General features: G+C 46.3%; 1 protein-coding gene across 1 annotated transcript; it reads left to right on the forward strand.

Annotated features, from left to right (window-relative positions):
• The first annotated feature begins 4,483 nt into the window (after window positions 1–4,483).
• NYX (nyctalopin) lies at window positions 4,484–9,220 on the forward strand. Its single transcript, XM_005151821.2, has 2 exons — window positions 4,484–4,505; window positions 7,821–9,220. Exons 1-2 carry the CDS (start codon window positions 4,484–4,486, stop codon window positions 9,218–9,220), a joined length of 1,422 nt encoding a protein of 473 aa, XP_005151878.2.
• Window positions 9,221–19,122: the final 9,902 nt, after the last annotated feature.

Genomic DNA, 19,122 nt, shown 5'->3' on the forward strand with positions numbered 1-19,122 from the left:
AACGCTGAGGCAGTGACTTCAAAGGTCACCCCTGCCATTACATGCACAGGAAGGGCTCAGACGTGTGAGACAGCTGCTGCTTTGAGGGGAAGTATGCACTGAGCTGTGGCTGCTATTACAGAAGCTCAGGAAACCAAAGCCTGGGTCAGATGGAGGGGCTCAGGTGCTCTGTGGTGCAAGGACCTCACCCCCTGTCAACTGTCTCATGAATGCAAACACAACTATTAAAGATAAAAACAGGGGAGTGAAGATTTTCAGCCACTGGAGTCAGGCAAGCAGCTCTGCCTCTTCACTGCTCTGAGGAGGGCAGCATCTGGCTGGAAGCAGCCAGATGTGCAACCCTTGGGATCCAGCTAACCCAATGCTGATGTTTAGTGGTGTGGAGGTGTCCTCAAAGCTGCATGCCACCAGCTGTCTTGTCATCTTCTGTCAGAGAAAATGGGCCCTTCTGAGGCCCATTATGGTGCCCACAGGTAGATGTCTGAAGTGGGTGAGATGAGACCTTTTTCACCTTCAGTTAGGTGAGATGAGTCCCACCAGCTCTTTTTAGCCAGCCTTTGAAAATAAAGGGAATATATTAATATACAGCTGATCCACTGTAAGAAGTGGTCCCCAGTGATCATTTTAAATACTATCATCAGTGTTCACATCCTTAACCAACTGTCACTTGAAATGCCCATGTATGTGAGGAAATGGGTTGTTAGAAGCAATCTTGAATTGAGTTTGTACAGGCTTGCCCTGCAAGGCAGGCTTCTCCTCACTGCCAGCTCATGAAGCCATGCCAAGGATTACGTCTCCAGCATACACTGCTGGAGCAGAGCAGGTTCCACTGGTCAGGGCTGAATTCTCCAAATTCTTTAGGTGGAAGATCAGATATAAACATCTAATTATTTATTTTCCAATAGCAGCATAGCTCTGCTGCTGAGCTCAGATTCACTGCTGTGTTAACCTCTGGCTTCTCTGAGTTCCCAGAGATTAAAAAGGGCAGGACAGGCAATGAGGAAGAGCCCTTGGTGGCCAGAAAAATAACAGTGCAGAGCCATAGCAGCCAGGTCTGTATCTTCTGAGTCTACTTCCAGCCTGGCAGCCACGACAGCTTCCCAGCACTGAGCATCTGCAGTATGCTCAGCCCTCAGCATTAACCAGCTGTGAGTCATGTTCTAAAAATGTTGAGGTGTGGTTTAAAGCCCAAGTTTGTATTTTTAAGAATAAATACTGGTCTTCTTTATGTACCCTCTGGTAGTAAAGTTTTTCTACCTAAGAAGACTAGAAACTTCTCCTTACCAGGCCTTTCTCACATGGTCCATACCCTTTCAGAATGAAGGGTTATCAGGAAACAAATCGGGAGTTGAAAGAGCTGGCGGAAGTTCATGGGAGACAGTGAATGGTGAGCTCAGTGTTCCTGAAGCACTCTGCTGAAGCTGCTTGCAGGGTGATGATCCCCGACCCAGAAAGTGTGACTTCAGGGTGTGTGACCACCAGCCCCTCCAGACTCCCCCTGCTGTGCATATGCTGAAAGCTTCATCTCTCTGTGCTGTGGTCCGAAGGTGCATGAGGATCCTGCCCATACGTGATGCACAGAGATACATTGCTGAAAGCCTTAGAGCTGCTGCTGGCTAGTCAGGAGCTCCAGGTACACCTGGAGCAGAGGCTGGCTGAGGAGGGCTCATGATGGGGCAGGACATGGGCTGTTTCAGCCGTTCCTACCTCCAGACAGCAGTAGAAAAGACTGGAGGGGAGCCAGGCTCATTTGCCAGGCCAGCTGCAGCCACCGAGATGTGGATGGCAGAGCTGCTGTCTCAGAAGCTCCTGCAGGAGCTAATTATATCTGTACTGGTCTGTGGTAAGGCTGCCGGTTCCAGTAACTCGCTGAGAGGTGTTCCCTGCCCGCCTTCCTGTGGCTTCAGCAGAAGCCTGCTTCGGCAGCATTGCTAACAGCAACACAGCTGCTCATTTAGCAACAGGCAGCTACTGCTACTGTAGCCCCACTCCCAAAGTGACTGCAGAGGTGCACACAGTTTAACAAGCCCCCCAATGCCTCTCCCACCAGTGTCTCCCCCCCACCTGTTGTCTGTAGCAGAGGTTCCCAGTGCCCTCCTTAAGGGGATGTGTTTTGTCAGGTCCCACAAGCTGCCCCTCTGGGGGAGGTGGCTCTGCAGTGGACTTTCTGGGGCTCAATGGTTCTTCATGTCCGAGCCCACCATTCTCTTACTTCGCACATGGACGAAGAGCAGTTAGGCACAGGAAAGTCCCAGAGTCTCAGCAGAAATTAGGTGTCTTGGTGCAGATCAGCCCCTCCTTGCTTCTGATGAGCAGATTTAGTACTGCTGTCTGAACTAAACAGCAGGTCTAGTCCCTTCAGGGTTGCTGACTGATCACATGCCAAACTGTCCCTGAGTCCCACTTACCATCATTGTCCACTGCCTCCACCCCCTGTGCACCTGGGGAGAGACAAAATTTATGGTACCACTGGCAGGGCTCTGGCAAATGTTGGGGAAAAAGGAGCTGGGAACAGTATTTGCCCTCCTCCCCTCTCGTTTTCTTCATGGACCAAAGGCCACTGATAAGCTTTCTGTGATCAGACAGGTTGTGGCTTCCCAGTATTCCCATGGGAACCAGGACCTTCAGAGGATCATGAGCTGTCTTAGGACAGGTGATCACCAGATGGTCCTACTTCTGTCCCCACCTCTGCTGTCTGCTCCAGCAGCTTCAGCTCCATGGTGGAAGCAGCAACACGTCTGTGTGTGGCTTTGCAAATCATTTTCCCCCTCTGTGCAAAGCAGCATGCTGCAAAGCACAGAAGTGGGGTTGGTATAACAGGGTGGTGGAAAAGGTGTGCTTCAGGTAAAATCAGTACTACATGGGTCAACCCCTGCCCTCCAGCCTGCCCCCGGCACCAGCCTGCTCACCTGCTGTTTAGATGGACACAGATTTCCTGAGGTGCCAGCCAGATGTCTGAAGACTGAGGAAAAACCAGACCAAATCAAACCTGATGTAGCTGGGTGCTTCTATCTGCAGGTAGAGCTGAGCAGCAGCAGGCTGGTTCTCAGCTGAATCTTTCCTTCTGTATCAAGCATAAATTCATCAGGTATTCCATTTCCTGGGAAAAAAAAAAAGAGCAGAATAACTCACTTCAAAATAAAGAGTAGAGCTATTTTTTCCCTCTGGCACGGTGAATGCAATTACCTAAGGCATGGGAGGCTGAGATAACTCATCCAGCCCCCACTTTCCAAAGAAACCATCATCATTCTGTCAGAAAAGGCTTTAAAAGCCAATTCACATCCTGAATGCTGAAACATCGCCACACACGGAACCTGTCCTTATGAATTCCACGCACCAGTTGCAGCACTGCAATCAAAGCACACTCATAGACAGGGCAGAGTTCGTTATTATCAGGGCCATATACACCACCACACAAGCTCCCTGTGTTTGCCGACCCTTCTGTTGCTGTTGGCAAGTCTTTGTCCGTCAGGAGCAACTCCCAGGGAAGCAAAGCATACTGGTATTCTGTTACCAGCATATGAGCCACACTGGGGCTGGGAAAGTGTGCATGGGGAAAGAGACCAAAGCTGTGTATGGAGAGTTCAGTGAAGGGAAACCATAAGCCTGCACTTGCCTTCAGTTTATAATCCCATTTGGCCTGCACCCTCCACTCCCACCTCCTGTGCCGTTACATAATGGGGAGTGCAGTAATACTTTCAGCAATGCTGTTTGAATGGCAGCAGTCCAATTCTGGACTGTATTTTATCTTTTTTTTTTAATGGTGGGGGGGGGAGAGGAGGTTGGCAAAGGGGAGAAAGCATCAGTTTGGTTTGTCTGCAATCCCTGGTTTGCTCTGGGAGCTTTAGAGGACAGACACATTCTTCCATCCCCGCTAATCCTCCCCTGATACAGAGGATTTTCCTGCCATTAAATGATAGCTTGTGAGAAAAAAAAATGCCAACTTTTCAGAGACTGACTCGTATGGCTAATGGCAGCCTCATGAGCAGGAGGGAGAGCACAGCCACTGCCTGGCTAGGTAAGCAATGCATCCAAATGACTTCTGCTGGGAATTTTAGTTTCAGGTTTTTGATAAGCTGGTTATGCCCCCTCGGCTTCAGCACCTATTTCCTGGCGACGTGGACAGTCTCTTACTGTTGGTGATCTTTTCCCACCTCAGATGATAAGAATGTGCCTTTGAAACTGCTGGTGGAAAGGATGCAGATGAGGACCTGAAAAGGAGTTTTACAGAGCTGCAGGATTCCCTGAGAAGGTCAGTGGTGGAAGATACTCACCAGGAAGGTGCTGGGGACTTCTTCAGCTTGACAGTGTGTAGGAGAGGACCCTTTTCCATCATCTTCCTTTCTAAACATAGATCTCATTGTGGGAAAATGATGCAGGGAAATGAGAGAGGAGGAACCCTTTATCTGCTCTTCTTGTGTGTTTCTAGATCCTTCAAGTTTGCTTTCCAGACCTGAAATGCCACTAGTGAATAATCAAGGTAATGTTTGCCATCATTTTAAATGGTGAGTATACTCTTATTTGGCATTACCTAGTAACGGATTAGACAGGTCGTTTGGAAAGATGTAGGGTAAATGCTCAGTTATTGCAATCATTGTTTCTTTACCCTGCTAAAAACTCCGCAAACATTTTATTGGTCACTCACTTTTCTTTTCAAATACTGAATTACCATAGCATGTAAAAGAGCAAAAGAGATCATCCCTGGGTGGAATTTTGTTTATGCCTTAATCTATTTTTTTCCCCTTACTGCTGTATTTAATCCTTTTCCTTAAACACACATCTCATTTGAGACCCTCTGTGTCAGTAAGTTGGAGGCATCTTCCAGCTGCTGCCCTGTCTGCTACCATAGTGTTGAAAGCAAAGAACATCCTTTTTTTGGGAAGGGGTGAAGAAGAAGAGGTGGGAATGCTTCCAGCTATGCTGGTTAGAGGAGATCTGGCCAACAAAGGAGATGTGATCTCCTGTGCTCTGAGCAGCAGCTCTCCAGGGGGTTTGGTGAGCTTCAGATGGAGGATTTTTTCTGACTTCCTTTGCAAGAGAAAGAGGGAAAATTGCCACAAAGGCTGTGGTGCTGAGGGGCTTCTACTGCCAAGGGGATGTTTCATCATTGGATGATCCTCGAGTGCTTGTTTTCCATGTACTGTTCAATGCAAAGAGATATGCTTGTAGAGATCTTAGAAGCGTGCTGTGAAATGCCACTATCAGAAGACCCAGATTTGGCCTTAAAAAATCATTTGCATATAAGGAAAACAGGCTGGATATGGCTTGAGTACAGACATTTCCTTAATCAAGTGATTAAAGGACAATCAGGGAGTGGATTTCATTATCAGCATGCTCGTTCTTACACTGCACACAGTGTACACAGCTGCTGAGGGAGGTCTGCTTTGAAGGTCAGAGATGTGTCTGAGCTTGGGGTAGCTGTAGCTAAACATTGAGCTTGTTTGGGACAGGCTCACATAGAGGACTGCCTATGCACATATGCCCCTCTGGATGTCACCCTGAGCCCACACAAGGCTCTCATTCCAGCAGCAATACTTGAGCAGCATCCATCATTTTCCAAAGAGCCACCTGTGGTTAGGCATTTGGGAACAGGCAAATCCTTAATCTGACTGGTCCTCAGTTTATGTAACTGCTTAACAAAAACAACACGTGACCCTGTTTGCAGGCAACAGTGTGGACTGGTGCATAGGGTAGCAAAGGAGGCAGCCCCTGGGCAGCCTGCACAAAGCAAGAGCAGTCTGAGGCCAGTGTGTTGTCTACTTTCCAGTCCTCAGACTCCTCACATGTTGTCTGCTCAGGGCCTTGACTGAAGGAGACTTTCCATTAGCTGTGCCTTTTAGATAAGAGCTCAGGAAAAGGGAGAAGAGCATAAAAACAAACAAAATGACAGCCTGTCTAAAATCCTTTCCACCTCTCAGAGTCCTTCACTATCATTCATCCTTGAAGTGATGCTGTTTTGCTAATATTCGGGTCATGATAGTGTGGCGAGGCTTGATGGGACCTGAATTTCAATAGAAGCTACAGCTAAAGTCCTTCTGGAATGCTCCCTCCATGTATGTAAATCCCTCTTCTGCATGCAATGGCCAGGTTAGTTTGAACAGATCCAGGCTAGGCAGCTCCTGGGTTGATGTCCTATTAAGTGGGGACCTGCCTAGCATCTGGTTTTGCAAGACTGCCTAAAGAGGTAACAGCATAAACTCAGATTTCGTGCATGTTGCCTTCAGACAGAATGGAGAAAGGGCAGAGTTACTGCAGTTCAAACTGTAGATTGGTCTGTACATTAAGGCCTTAGGGGCTGCAAAAATAAAAGCTTGATGCTTGCTGAAGCTGATGCTTCCTGGCATATCACCTCACATGTCTATCTTAATAAAAATGCCTATTGGGAATACAGCTGTAATAGACAATTATTGTGCTGCAAACTGGCAGTGAGAAGCAGCCCAGCTGCTGGAAGGTTCCCTCTTCAGTCAGCAGGAGCATGGTGGAAAGCCTGTCCCTTGGCCCCTGGGGCCAGATACACACATAGCGGCAGCAATGTGATCCCAGCAGTGCTGCAATAAAGTGGCTGTTGGTAAAACTGTTGGTATCTCATGTCTTGCTGAAAAATGTATAAAAGGATTATACTTGTGTGGGTGCTGATAAACTTCAGCAGAAAAACCAGGCAGTAGCAATACCACCATTTCCTGCTAGTGACTACCTGGAGAATCTGCTGGCATGGCTGTTCATTTTGTTGAGCAGCAGGTGGGATGTGCCTGTGAGAGCAATAACAAAATGAGCTCTGCCTTCAGTTCTTCCTTTCTAATGAGTTTATTTTGCAGATGCCTGGCTGACAGGATGTTCTTCCCCACAAAAATGCCTGTCCACGGGCAATGATGTTTCCCATTCCTTTCATCCTTCTCTGATTTCTCCCCAGGAGTTTTCTCCTTCTCTTCCTCATTGTACATCCACTTGCATGGGACTAGGTTGAAAAGAAACCACAGTAGCCACACACATCCCATGTCAGGCTGGTAAAAGGACAAAGCAGCTGCTCCCATCAAGCATGAGGCACTATGGTTACTGTCTCAAGAACTGACAAAACAAAAAAACTGTGCTGGAGGTCCAAAGTATCTCATAATGAAGAAAGCAGTAGAACAATAGCTGTAAAATTGTTTTTCCTCATGCTGTTCTACCAATACACAGTGAGAAGGTATTTTTAAACACTGTACTGCATCCTTAAGAGCTGGTTGTTCCCTTTGCAGTGCTACACCAGCTCATGGCTCTGGTGGAGAAATGTTAGGTTGAATGAAAAAGAAAAGAAAGAAGAAAAAGGCATGAATTTGACATGCCCCAAGCAACTAACTGATCACCCCAGCCCACTGCCAGACTAGCATAGACTGTCCTCCCCTCTTCCCCACCCAAAAATACTGCAACCCACACAGCTTCTGACCTTCAAAGCATCTCTGCCTGCTCCATGCAGGCCATGGAGACATGGCCAAACCATGTCCCCATCAGCTTGCAGGGATACCAGCCACAGAGACACTGAGATTTAGGTGTGTCCACCTTTTGGGGAGAGAAATTAATGAGGGATGATATTCTAGGTGATGTGTTCACACACAGACAGACACAGACAGACACACACACACCTTCTTAGAAGGTTTAAAAACACAGCAGATTGTCAGGAATCTTTCATGAGAACTTCCTGGTCAGCACCAAGGGTGACAATTATGCTGGCTAGAAGGGAGGCAAAGATAGCATAATTTCTTTTTCCTGTTTTGACTAATATATTTGCATCCTGATTCTCTCCTCCCATCCCTCCATGGGGATGGCATGTTCCTCTCTGACAGTGATCCTTTGGGTCCCCCACGTCCATGCGGTGTGGGCCTGCGTGCGGTCCTGCCCTGCCAACTGCGTGTGCACTCAAGAGCGGAGCTGCTCCGTCCTCTGCGATCGTGTCGGTCTGGGGCAGATCCCTAGCCAGTTCCCTTGTGAAGCCTCCTCTATCAACCTGGACAAAAACAGCATCAAGTTCCTCGCCGAGAGGGCCTTTGGGACCTTACCTTCCCTCAAGTCCCTGTCGCTCAATCACAACAATATCTCCTTCATCACCCCAGGGGCTTTCAAGGGGTTGCCCAGCTTGACCGAGCTGAAGATGGCTCACAACGAGTACATTCGCTATCTCCACACGCGGACTTTCACTGCCCTCAAACGGCTGGTGAAGCTGGACCTGGCAGACTGCAACCTTTTCAACATCCCTGACAGGATCTTCATTGAGCTGCCTGCTCTACAGGAGCTCTTCTGCTTCCAGAACAACTTCCGGAGGATCCCAGGTGCTATCAGGGGCATGGAGAACCTGACCCATGTTTACCTGGAGAGAAACAGGATTGAAGCGGTAGCCTATAACTCCCTGCAGGGCCTGACTAAGTTGAAATACCTGAATCTGCAGGACAACAAGATAAATGTAGTTCATGAGCGAGCTTTTCAGGGCTGCCAGAAGATGGAATACCTGTATCTGAATGACAATTTGATCAGCGAGCTTCCAGAAAACTCCTTTGATGGCCTGAGGTGCCTGAAGATGCTCAACCTAGGGGGGAATTTTCTTAGGAACATTTCCAACACCTGGTTCAGGGACCTGGGGGAGCTAGAGGTGCTCTACCTGGACCGCAACAGGATCAACTACATTGAGGATGGGGCTTTTGAAAACCTCACCAGCTTGGTTGCATTGCACTTGAACAGCAACAACCTGACAACCCTGCCCTTTTCTGTCTTCCAGCCGGTGTACTTCCTTGGGCGGCTGTACCTCTTCCGCAACCCCTGGGAGTGTGACTGCCGCATTGAGTGGCTGAAGGAGTGGATGGAGAATTACAGGCTTGTCAGGGATATTCCCTGTGCCTCCCCCTCCTCAGTAGCTGGGATTGACCTAATGGATGTGCTCTATGAGAGATCTCCAGAAGGTTACTGTCTTGACCCGGCTGAGCTAAATGTCACATCTGAAGGCCCGACCCCAAGTGGAGAGCCTTGGTCTACCACAGAGAGCAAGTTCAACAGCCTTATCTCCAAACTCTTGCTTCAGATGGGCCTTTCTGAAGAGGTGGCAAATACCACTGAAGTCTACAGTAATACCACACAGCTGGATGGACTGACTGATGGGGTTTCTTCTGGGGTGGGGGAAGACAGAATGGAGGCTGTCTCCTTCTCTTTTTACCTTCCAGCACTTTTTACAGTGATTGTTTGGCAATGCAATTAGTCCAAGGGCTACATGAAGTATGGGTCCTGCATAAGCGTTCCTGTACCTACTCAAGTCATTAGGGAAAAGTTTGTATTATGAGCCTTCAATACATAATTGGCTCCAAACTCTCCCATGTTGGGTTAGTTGGGTCTGACTCCTGATTCTCCTGGGAGCTGGTGGGATCTGGTTCAAGGCTGGGTCACACTCCAGGTGAGAAACCTGTCCTGTGGGTTCTTAGAGCCACCCAAACACTCACACTGCTGTATGGAAGATGAGCAAAGACAGAATAGTTGCAAGGTGAAGTTTCACTTAGAGACATGCAATGGCTCCTGCTGGGAGCAGAGGGAAGAGCAGTCTGTATGGATGTCAGTGTCGTACTCTGTATTCTGTTGGGCCTACTCCAGTTGACCAAACTGTCCACTTTATAAGAGCAAGACAAGGCATCAAAAGCATCCCCCTCTTCATATCCTGACAGACACCCACACACACAGTGGGTGCTTCTAGATGCTGGCAAACTGATTACCACCAGCATGTGTGGGGGGAACAGGGCTGTCCTGAGCAGCATCCAGGGATGAAACACTAGCCCTTGTGAGCAAGAGAACAGCATCTGGGGATGGCACCTGCCCTAGGCGGGGCTGGGATGGGCACATTCTTCTCTGGGGAAAAGCTATTTAAACAGAACAGCTTACTTACTAACATTGGTTCAATGTGTTTTCATTTCTCAGTATATTGTTTCAAGGAATGTATTGTATTTATTTGTAGATTATTTCATGGCATGAAGGGAGGGGCAGAACACTGCAATGACACATGCACCCACACCCTGCTAAATATTTTGTGTTTCTACCACTAATGTGTACCACATAGCATGTCATATTATGCTGTACAACCAACTATGCCATCATTTTCTTTCATAGAATCATAGAATGGTTTGGGTTGGAAGGAACATTGGGTGACATGGTTTAGTGTGAGATATTCCTGCCCATGAAGAGGAGCTGGAATTAGATGATCTTAAGGTCTTTTCCAACCCAAACTATTATATGATTCTATGATCTAGTTCCCCAATCCCCCTGTTATGGGTAGGGACACCTCACGCTAGACCAGGTTGCTCAAAGCCTCATCCATATGGCATCTAACATGTTTTTAATTTGAAATCTTTGATGAAAGCTGCTAATATGATCAGAAATAATTATCAGGCTTTATGTGCCAGAGCACATTAATAAAATACTTCGATATTTTGCTCACAAAAATAAATTAACTGCTCATACCCCCTTTTTATTTTTGAGTTCCTTGAATTATTCTGGTAGGTTTTTTATAGGCTACTCAAATTAACACACATGAATGTCCTTTTTATGGTCTAGAGCAAATGGCACTCTATTTATTGCAGCATAAAGAATAGACACTCTAACTTAGAACATGACAGTGCTTACATTTGTGTTAAGTAGTAACATTAAAAAATAAGTGACTATATAGAAATACACTTCTGTGATATTTTAACTGTATTAAATCATTATGCATGGCTTATCATACTATGATGTACATGTTCATACGAAATGATAGATATATACAATCTTTTATTACTGCTAAAATGTCATGAAATAGGAATAAAAATGGAAATCAATTAAAAACCCCTACCAAACATTTCCCTACCCCCTTTTTTTCCACTCACCCCTACTGCTTCCTTTCATGACCAATTCAACATGAATATGACAACTCCTGCCCCAGTTCAGTCCCTGTGTGTGCTGGAATAGCAGTGTCAGAGTGGGAGCTGCCTTGTCTCATGCTTTGCTAAGGCTGTGGTTCAGTATGAACAACAGGTTGGCTAAAACCTACTGAGAGTAGCTGTCTTTGCCTCTGGCCCCTCCCCCAGACACACACTGGTGAGTACCCAAAAATGCATTCAAAGGACAGATCAGCTAAGGGTGGACTTTGGGCATAGAACAGCTGAAAAGTGGTGGGTAATGAGCAAATTGATGCATGAAGACCTTTTATTAGCAGCTCCCATGCCCTTTTACGTCTGCGATGGTCTGAGAGAACTGGGGAAATAAATAAACTTCTTCAAAAAGGGCTCAACCCTTCAGCAAAGGTGCCTTGGGTCAGGTCTTTTCACACTCTTCAGCCTTTGGCTTCAAGCAGCACTGGCACCCCAGCACATTTGTAAACAACCCTATGGATGGTCCCACACCCTATAGGGTTGTTTAAACAGCTCTGGAGAAACCAGCATCAGCTCATGTGCAAAATGACTGTGTGCTCCTCAACTACTGGAGCAGCTGCTGCAAGAAACAGGGAAACTGGTTTTTTTGCCTGCAAAAAGGAGGCATCTCCAGCAGGTTCAAGACATATGCTTTGGGGCAGCCTGCTTTGGTCTGCAGCACTCTGTTCAAAAAGATCTACTGCTTTCTAATTAGCACCAGAAATTTCTAGAGGAAGGCTGAGTACAAGGGAAACCAAACCCTCCCTGTTGCAATGGCTTCTCAGCTATCTGTAGCTTGACCACAGCATTTTCCCCAGGGAAGAAGAGTGCCAGATGGTATGATAAATGCCCATTTGATCTGTTCTGTGAACTAAATTCAATGAGTTTGGATTTCCAGGCTATTTATGAATCCATTAATCTTCTTAAGTGCTAAAATTCATCTGTGTATTATAAAAGGCTGTTTTTCAAACCTAGTCCAGCCCAGTGCTGAAGAGGCATATTATGTTAAGGATGCCTTTACAGGGGCAATATTTCATCCTGTCAGGGATCAATAGGCTTGGCACAGATGGTAGGATATCGGGCACAAATGATTGTATTTCAGTTCCTATAAGTACGGATGCCTCATGAGTGAATTGTTTTTATAACCCACATTTTCATTTTCTGTGATGAAATACATTAAATCTGAAGATCGTCTTACTGTGCAATTGTTGAGCATGGCTTTGATGTTAATTAGTGCTTCAAAGATGCTTCTGCTTTATCTGCAAGAATGGCACATCTGAATGTGAAGCATCTTAAAATGTAGGTGTTAGCAGAGGTGGCACTGTCAGGTGACAGCCAAAGGGACTGTGTATCATACTTTATTGTGTAACAGTGGGGCCAGTGACCTTGGATACCAAGGATTTAAAAATTTCTGTAGTCAAATACCCTAACTACTTGCCCCAGAAAGCTTTCCCTGTGCTGCTGTAACAGAGCTGTGACTGCCTAGAAAGTGCGTGGCTGGCATTGTGCTGCATGTAATGGGCTTTCAGCTTCCTGGAAGCAATGGGAACAGACTTCATGCTCACCTGCTCTGAAATCCTGCTCTTCCCTCTGAGCCAAGAGATCAGCAATGTGTGGTTCCAGCAGGACAGAGCATCTGGCATGTGAGTGCTCTGAGTCAATCAGAAGTCTGTGAGTCTCCCTTTGCTCCTCTCTCCTCTGTGTTTGTCTTTTCTTGTAACTGTTCAGCTTGGGCATTGTCTTTAGCATGTGCCTACCTGGAAAAGCAGCAGCATTCTACAAGGGGCAGCAAAGTATGGCTGCTCAAAAGCCCTAAAAGGACTTCCAGCACCACAAAATCTTGTATTAGACTAGAAGTACCTGATTCATTTTCATAATCCTGGTTTCTAAGCTCTTAGCAAAGGGCTTCTTGTTTCACTGAATAGATGAATAGATGTCAACTCCTCATTTCCCCCCCCTAATTTTGCATCTCTTGATTGGCAAACAAGTTAAATTAAGGATCTACCTTTTGCATTAATAATTTGGGGGTCTTTATTTTCTTAGACTAGACTCCTGGTCCAAATTGTGCTTCAGATGGTAAACACGAACCAGCTGTTGGTTACTATTCCATGGCACAGCTCCCTTTCACAAACCGATTCTATTTTAAAAATTTGCCCCTGGACTGAGACACACCAAAGATGTCACAGAACTGCAGGTCAGGCCCTGCTGAGATGCCAGTCTCAATGATAAGGATGCCTTCCAGTCCTGTCCTTAGCGTGAGATGCCAGGAATTTACTTAAGGCAGTGGGGAGGGATGGTCATAAGTAGTCTGGTGTTAAAATACACTTCATAACTGAAGTTTATTGAGAGCTGGCGTTCCCCAGCTGAAGCATTTGAGGTCTTGGGAGAAGGCAATTTGTTTTACTGTATGGTACTTGTTAATATGGTGCTCTTCACTGGTTACAGGTGTTTTTTATGCTTTACAACAGTTGCTATTAAATTAGAAGGAAGAAGCAGTCAAAGTAAATAGAAAAAAGAATTTGGATATCATCTCCTGGACTCAGAATTCTGCCTGTGTTACATTCCTAAGGGTCCTACTTGGTGTTTAATATCAACACAGCTATGCTCCTCCTTTTTTTTTCTTCTTTACATTTATAGCTACTGCTAGTAATCTCCTGTGAAATGTAGCTATTGGCTTTTTGCTGATCTTGTGGAGTCTTACACTGCTTTTCTGCTTTGGAAAGAAATAAGTCCAGGAGGACTCAGGAATCATGGTAAATAAAGATGACTTTTGTTAGAAAGGCAGCAGATACTGACCAGCTGAGACTCAGGAACTGTTACGTATTTTAGCTAATTCTTGTCTTTATGACATCAGCTGCTAGCTCTTAAAAACCCTAAATCTTGATTTGTTGAGTTTTCCCTAGATAATTTTTGTGGTCACAATTTCAGGTGGAACCAAATCAACTGAGTTAAAGTTATTTCTTGCAGAAAACTGCTGTTCCTCCTTCAGAGTATATGAAGTCTTGAAAGAAAATAACCTGCAATGATCACTGCTGCCCCAGTGTGAGCTTCACAAGACATGGCTAGTCTGGGTGAGAAAAGAACACTTTCTAGGTACATGAAGCATGCCTTTCTCAAGGTCTGCTTTTGCAGAGTCAAGGTATGGGCTTTGCACATACACTAATAATATTGGTCCTTACTTTCCCCCTTACCCAAATCTGGTAGAGGCCTGTGGAGTTTGAAGACTCTGCTGCAGTGACCTCCAAAACAGTTTTAAAAGAGCTTTATGGAAAATGTCAACCATGGAATAAAGACCACAAATAATAAGAAACATACCACAAGTATTACTTAAAAGCATGAAGTTTCTGCTTTTTTTTTTTTGCAAAACAAAAGAATGTTCATGCTGAAAATGCATAAGGTCTAAGATGCAGCTGTGTCAAGGAACACCATCAAGTGGCCAGCTGTTGGGAAAACTTTAGATTTTACATGATGAAGCAGCACCTATAGGTCAAAAACAAAAACATGCACAAAGCCAACACCAAAAGTCTCTTTGTCTTGGGGCAAAGCTGGTCTTTTAAACTTCATATAAAGATGGATACAAATATGGCAAATAGATACTCCTGAACAGAGAATATCTTGCCCAAAGCCCAATTTTGTTGGCCCTGTGGTTAGTTCAACCAGTCTGATGTACTGTGTGGTCAGTTTTATCCTTGAATGCAAAACATTCATTACTTTGGCAGTTTTTCTCATCTTTGACCTTCACCGCATTCTTTGATTTCTATTATACTTCCCTCTTCATCTCTCTCTCTTTTAAGGATGAATTTAAAGTTAATTCTTAACTTTTATAGCATAAATCTCATATTCTCTATGAAGAATCACAAAACATTTTAAATAAATAGACATAAAACTTCCATTAGCTTTACTATACTCACCCATCCCATGGTTTACTTCAGGTACATATCCTATTTATTTACTTATTTGGATTACAAGCTAATTTTAATTTGTGGTTGTTCAGCATCTAAGACAGGGGCTTTGACCTGTGCCAGGAGCTTCTTGTTGTGGCTATAGGTTTACAATGAGACCATCTTAAGGTGTTCTTCTTCTGCCCTCTCCTTGTTTCCCCCTGTTTTCCTGTTCCAAGCCAAAATTTGCCTGTGCCCTTGGTGCACTGCTGCACCAGGCCTGGCTGTGCCTGAAACCGGATCACCAAAATGTTCCAGTTGAAAACAATACCTGTCCCCTCTGCTGTTTTTATGGTTAGAAGCCCAATTATTTCCCCTAAAATTTTATGACCCAGGTAGGGCATAAGTAGGTTAAAGTGGGGATAATAATAAGAAAATGAAATTGCTGCATTTGAAAGGGGGACAACCTAAATTGGAAAGACTGGGCTCAGCTGCTGATTTGCACCATATGATTTGCCTGTGCTGGCATGGATCTGGTTTGAAGGTGCAGGGAGAGGTGTTCTCTTTTTTTTAGGGCACAAATAAATTAATAATTGAATTTAAGAAACACTTTAGCAAAATAGGTCCTACACTATATTCTAAGACACACTGTAAAAATAATCTTATGCTAGGATTTTAATCGTTAACTCTTGTAATTGGCTGTACTCGGTGCAGAGAGCTTTTTTTGAGGCTGGCATCATTGCAGCTTGTCTACCTTGTCCCATATCTCCCCTGAAACAATAGATGAACAGCCTCTGAGTTGGTTACTTACATACTTTTATTAAAATGATGAACAATGAATAAACATCTAATAACTGATCAGATCTGATGGCGTACTATGAAAATGACTGCTGGGAGTTATCTCACTTAGCTGGAACAGTGTCAACCCATGCCTTAGTCTAATGAGAAAGGAGGAGCACAATTCTGTGCAAGGACACAGAGCTTGTGGTGTGGGATCCCACAACAGAAAGCTGTGGTTGTGTGGGATTTTCAGGGAGCTTCAATCCAACGCAGCCCTGTAGCCCAAATGAGGTGGAGGTCTCAGGCAGTGGTCCTGTTCTCCCTCTCTCCTGGGCTAGTGCTAGCATTTGAACAGCTGTGTGATAGCTGGATTAGGAACCACTGTCCCTGGGTCAGTTTTGGACAAAACTGGTTTCCTGAACTGGCTCCTGGGGAATGAGAATATAGGTAAGTGGCTGTTCTCATCAGTAGCAATGGGGATGGATAGCACAGATCCATGGGGAGTACGGAGCATAGAGAGTAGGGACCATATTCTAGCATAGATTTCAGCAGCCATGTAAACACAAACCTCTCAACTCTGAGAAGCTTGTCTCTGAGCACTAGAGAAAGGGCTGTACCAGCTGGCTGTTAACCCCTGGGAAGGACTGAGCTGTGAGCATTCATGGAGGGAGCAAACTGTGGGGCTGGCAGGAGCTGGGCCAAGGCAGAAGACAGCAGCCAGGGCTCCCCACCACACTGCTAGCCAGGCTGCCTCCTGCACCTTGCCTGGGGAGCTGCCTTGCCTGCCCAAGACTTCTGCTCCTCACAGCCCTCATGTCTGCCCAGGGTGGGCAGATAGAGCAGCAGAGGACAGGCAGCGAGGTCTGGATCTGGCATGTGTTTGCTCTAGCTCTGGATGGGTGAGATGGGATTTTGCTGGGAGCTCTGTAGGACCTGCCTATAGCTGACAGCACATGGGGACAGTGGGCATTAATTCTTGAGTAAGGGTTTTATTTTTTTATTTCTATTTTGCTTAGACTGAAGGTTGACTCATGGGCACAGGAATACTGGGTATTAGGGAGGCTTGGGCTTTGCAAGAGCAGACAAAGGAACAAGAAGGGTTTCCTTGATGCAAGCAAGGAGGCACTGCATGCCTGGTGGGATGAAGACTTGCTGGAACTCAGAGTAAACAGCATGCAGGCAGGTGTAAAAATATGCATAGCTTTGTGGGGTTTTGCTTCTGGGCTTTTGATGCTGAAGACAAGGCTGAGTGCACAGTGCCAGGAGCAGGCAAATGGGCAAACATGATAAATCAGTAACAAAAGACAGCTAGCTTGGGATGGAGTTGGCAGTAGCAATTCCTCACTGTACTGAAAGATTATGTCTCAATGTGCTGTGACATTAAAATAAATCTCTGTATAGACACTGTTTAGACAGACACTATCTTGATTTATAAAACTGGCAATCAGAAGACAAAGTATAGTAATAAATGATAAACTTGCAGTCAGACAAAGCTTGTTGTAAATATCTGTGCTGAAACAGGTGATTGCTTATTTTAATAGGCAAAAAGTAGTGCTGAAATTTTCTGACACAGATGTTTTTTAGGCCAGTACAGCTTAAAGTAGGTTTTGAATCGAGACCATCTTAAGAACCTGAACGTACACAAGTCCATGGGCCCTGATGAAATCCACCCACGGGTCCTGAAGAAGCTGGCGAATGAAGTTGCAAAGCCACTGGCCATCATATTTGAAAAATCATGGCAGTCATGTGAAGTTTCTGATGACTGGAAAAAGGGAAATATAACCCCTATTTTCAAGAAGGGGAAAATGGATGACCCAGGGAATTACAGACCAGTCAGTCTCACCTCTGTGCCTGGCAAAATCTGGGAGCAGATTATCCTGGAAGGCATGCTAGGGCACATGAAAAACAACAAGGTGCTTGGTGACAGCCAGCAGGGCTTTACTAGGGGGAAATCCTGCCTGACCAATCTGGTGGCCTTCTATGATGGGGCTACGGAAATAATGGACAGGGGTAGGGCAGCTGAGGTCATCTACCTGGACTTGGGCAAAGCGCTCGACACTGCCCCGTGTGACATCCTGGTCTCTAAATTGGAGTGTCATCAATTTGATAGGTGAACCACTCAGTGGATAAAGAACTGGCTGGATGGTCACACTCAAAGAGTTGTGGTCAACGGTTCAATGTCCACCTGGAGACCAGTAATGAGTGGTGTCTCTCAGGGATCAGTGCTGGGACCGGTCTTGTTTAACACCTTTGTCGCTGACACAGACAGTGGGATTGAGTGTGCCCTCAGCAAGTTTGCCGATGACACCAAGCTATGTGGTTCGGTTGATAGGCTGGAGGGAAGGAATGCCATTCAGAGGGACCTTGACACACTTGTGAGGTGGGCTGATGTCAACCTCATGAAGTTTAAACATGCCAAGTGCAAAGTCCTACACCTGGGTCAGGGCAATCCCAGGCACTGCTGCAGGTTGGGCAGAGAAGGAAATTCAGAGCAGCCCTGAGGAGAAGGACTTGGGGGTGTTGATGAGAAAATGAACATGAGCCAGCTTCAGTGTGCGCTTACAGCCCAGAAAGCCAACCGTATCCTGGGCTGCACCAAAAGAAGCGTGACCAGCAGGTCAAAGGAGGTGATCCTGCCCCTCTGCTCTGCTCTTGTGAGACCTCACTTGGAGTATTGTGTGCAGTTCTGGTGTCCTCAACATCAAAAGGACATGGAACTGTTAGAACAAGTCCAGAGGAGGGCCACGAGGATGATCAGGGGACTGGAGCACCTCCTGTATGAAGACAGGCTGAGGAAGTTGGGGCTGTTCAGCCTGCAGAAGAGAAGGCTGCGTGGAGACCTCATAGCAGCCTTCCAGTATCTGAAGGGGGCCTATAAGGATGCTGGGGAGGGACTCTTCACTAGGGACCGTAGTGATAGGACAAGGGGTAACGGGTTAAAACTTAAACAGGGGAAGTTTTGATTGGATATATGGAGGAAGCTCTTTACTGTAAGGGTGGTGAGGCACTGGAATGGGTTACCCAAGGAAGTTGTGAATGCTCCATCCCTGGCAGTGTTCAAGACCAGGTTGGATGAAGCCTTGAGTGATATGGTTTAGTGTGAGGTGTCCCTGCCCATGGCAGGGGGATTGGAACTAGATGATCTTAAGGTCCTTTCCAACCATAACTGTTCTATGATTCTGTGATTCTATGAATTCCAAATTACTTGAAAGACAGGTAATTTGGAGCAGTGTGACAGATAAAATAGATGCTGACATATGGCATACGACAGGGTCATTGGCCGAGGTGAGCAGCTCCAGAGAGGAGCCTTCAACCACGGAGCGAGGGGAAACCCCTCGTGCAGGGGCCTCAGTTCCGAGCGGCGAGAGCCACCGAGGGAGCCTCGAGCCCAGCCAGGCCTTGCCCGGGAGCCGCAGCTCCGCTGAGGAGAGCAGGGACTCACAGGGGGCGGGGCTAGGAGGGACGGCCCCGCCCTGAGCGGGGAGAACCCGGCCCGGGGAGCGAGCGTCCGGGTGAGGGCAGGGCCTGCTCTGGGAGCTCTGCTCCGGCTGCCCCGGCGGTGGCAGCGC

Source organism: Melopsittacus undulatus, chromosome 2, assembly GCF_012275295.1.
Source record: "Melopsittacus undulatus isolate bMelUnd1 chromosome 2, bMelUnd1.mat.Z, whole genome shotgun sequence".
In the NCBI taxonomy this organism is placed as follows: domain Eukaryota; kingdom Metazoa; phylum Chordata; class Aves; order Psittaciformes; family Psittaculidae; genus Melopsittacus; species Melopsittacus undulatus.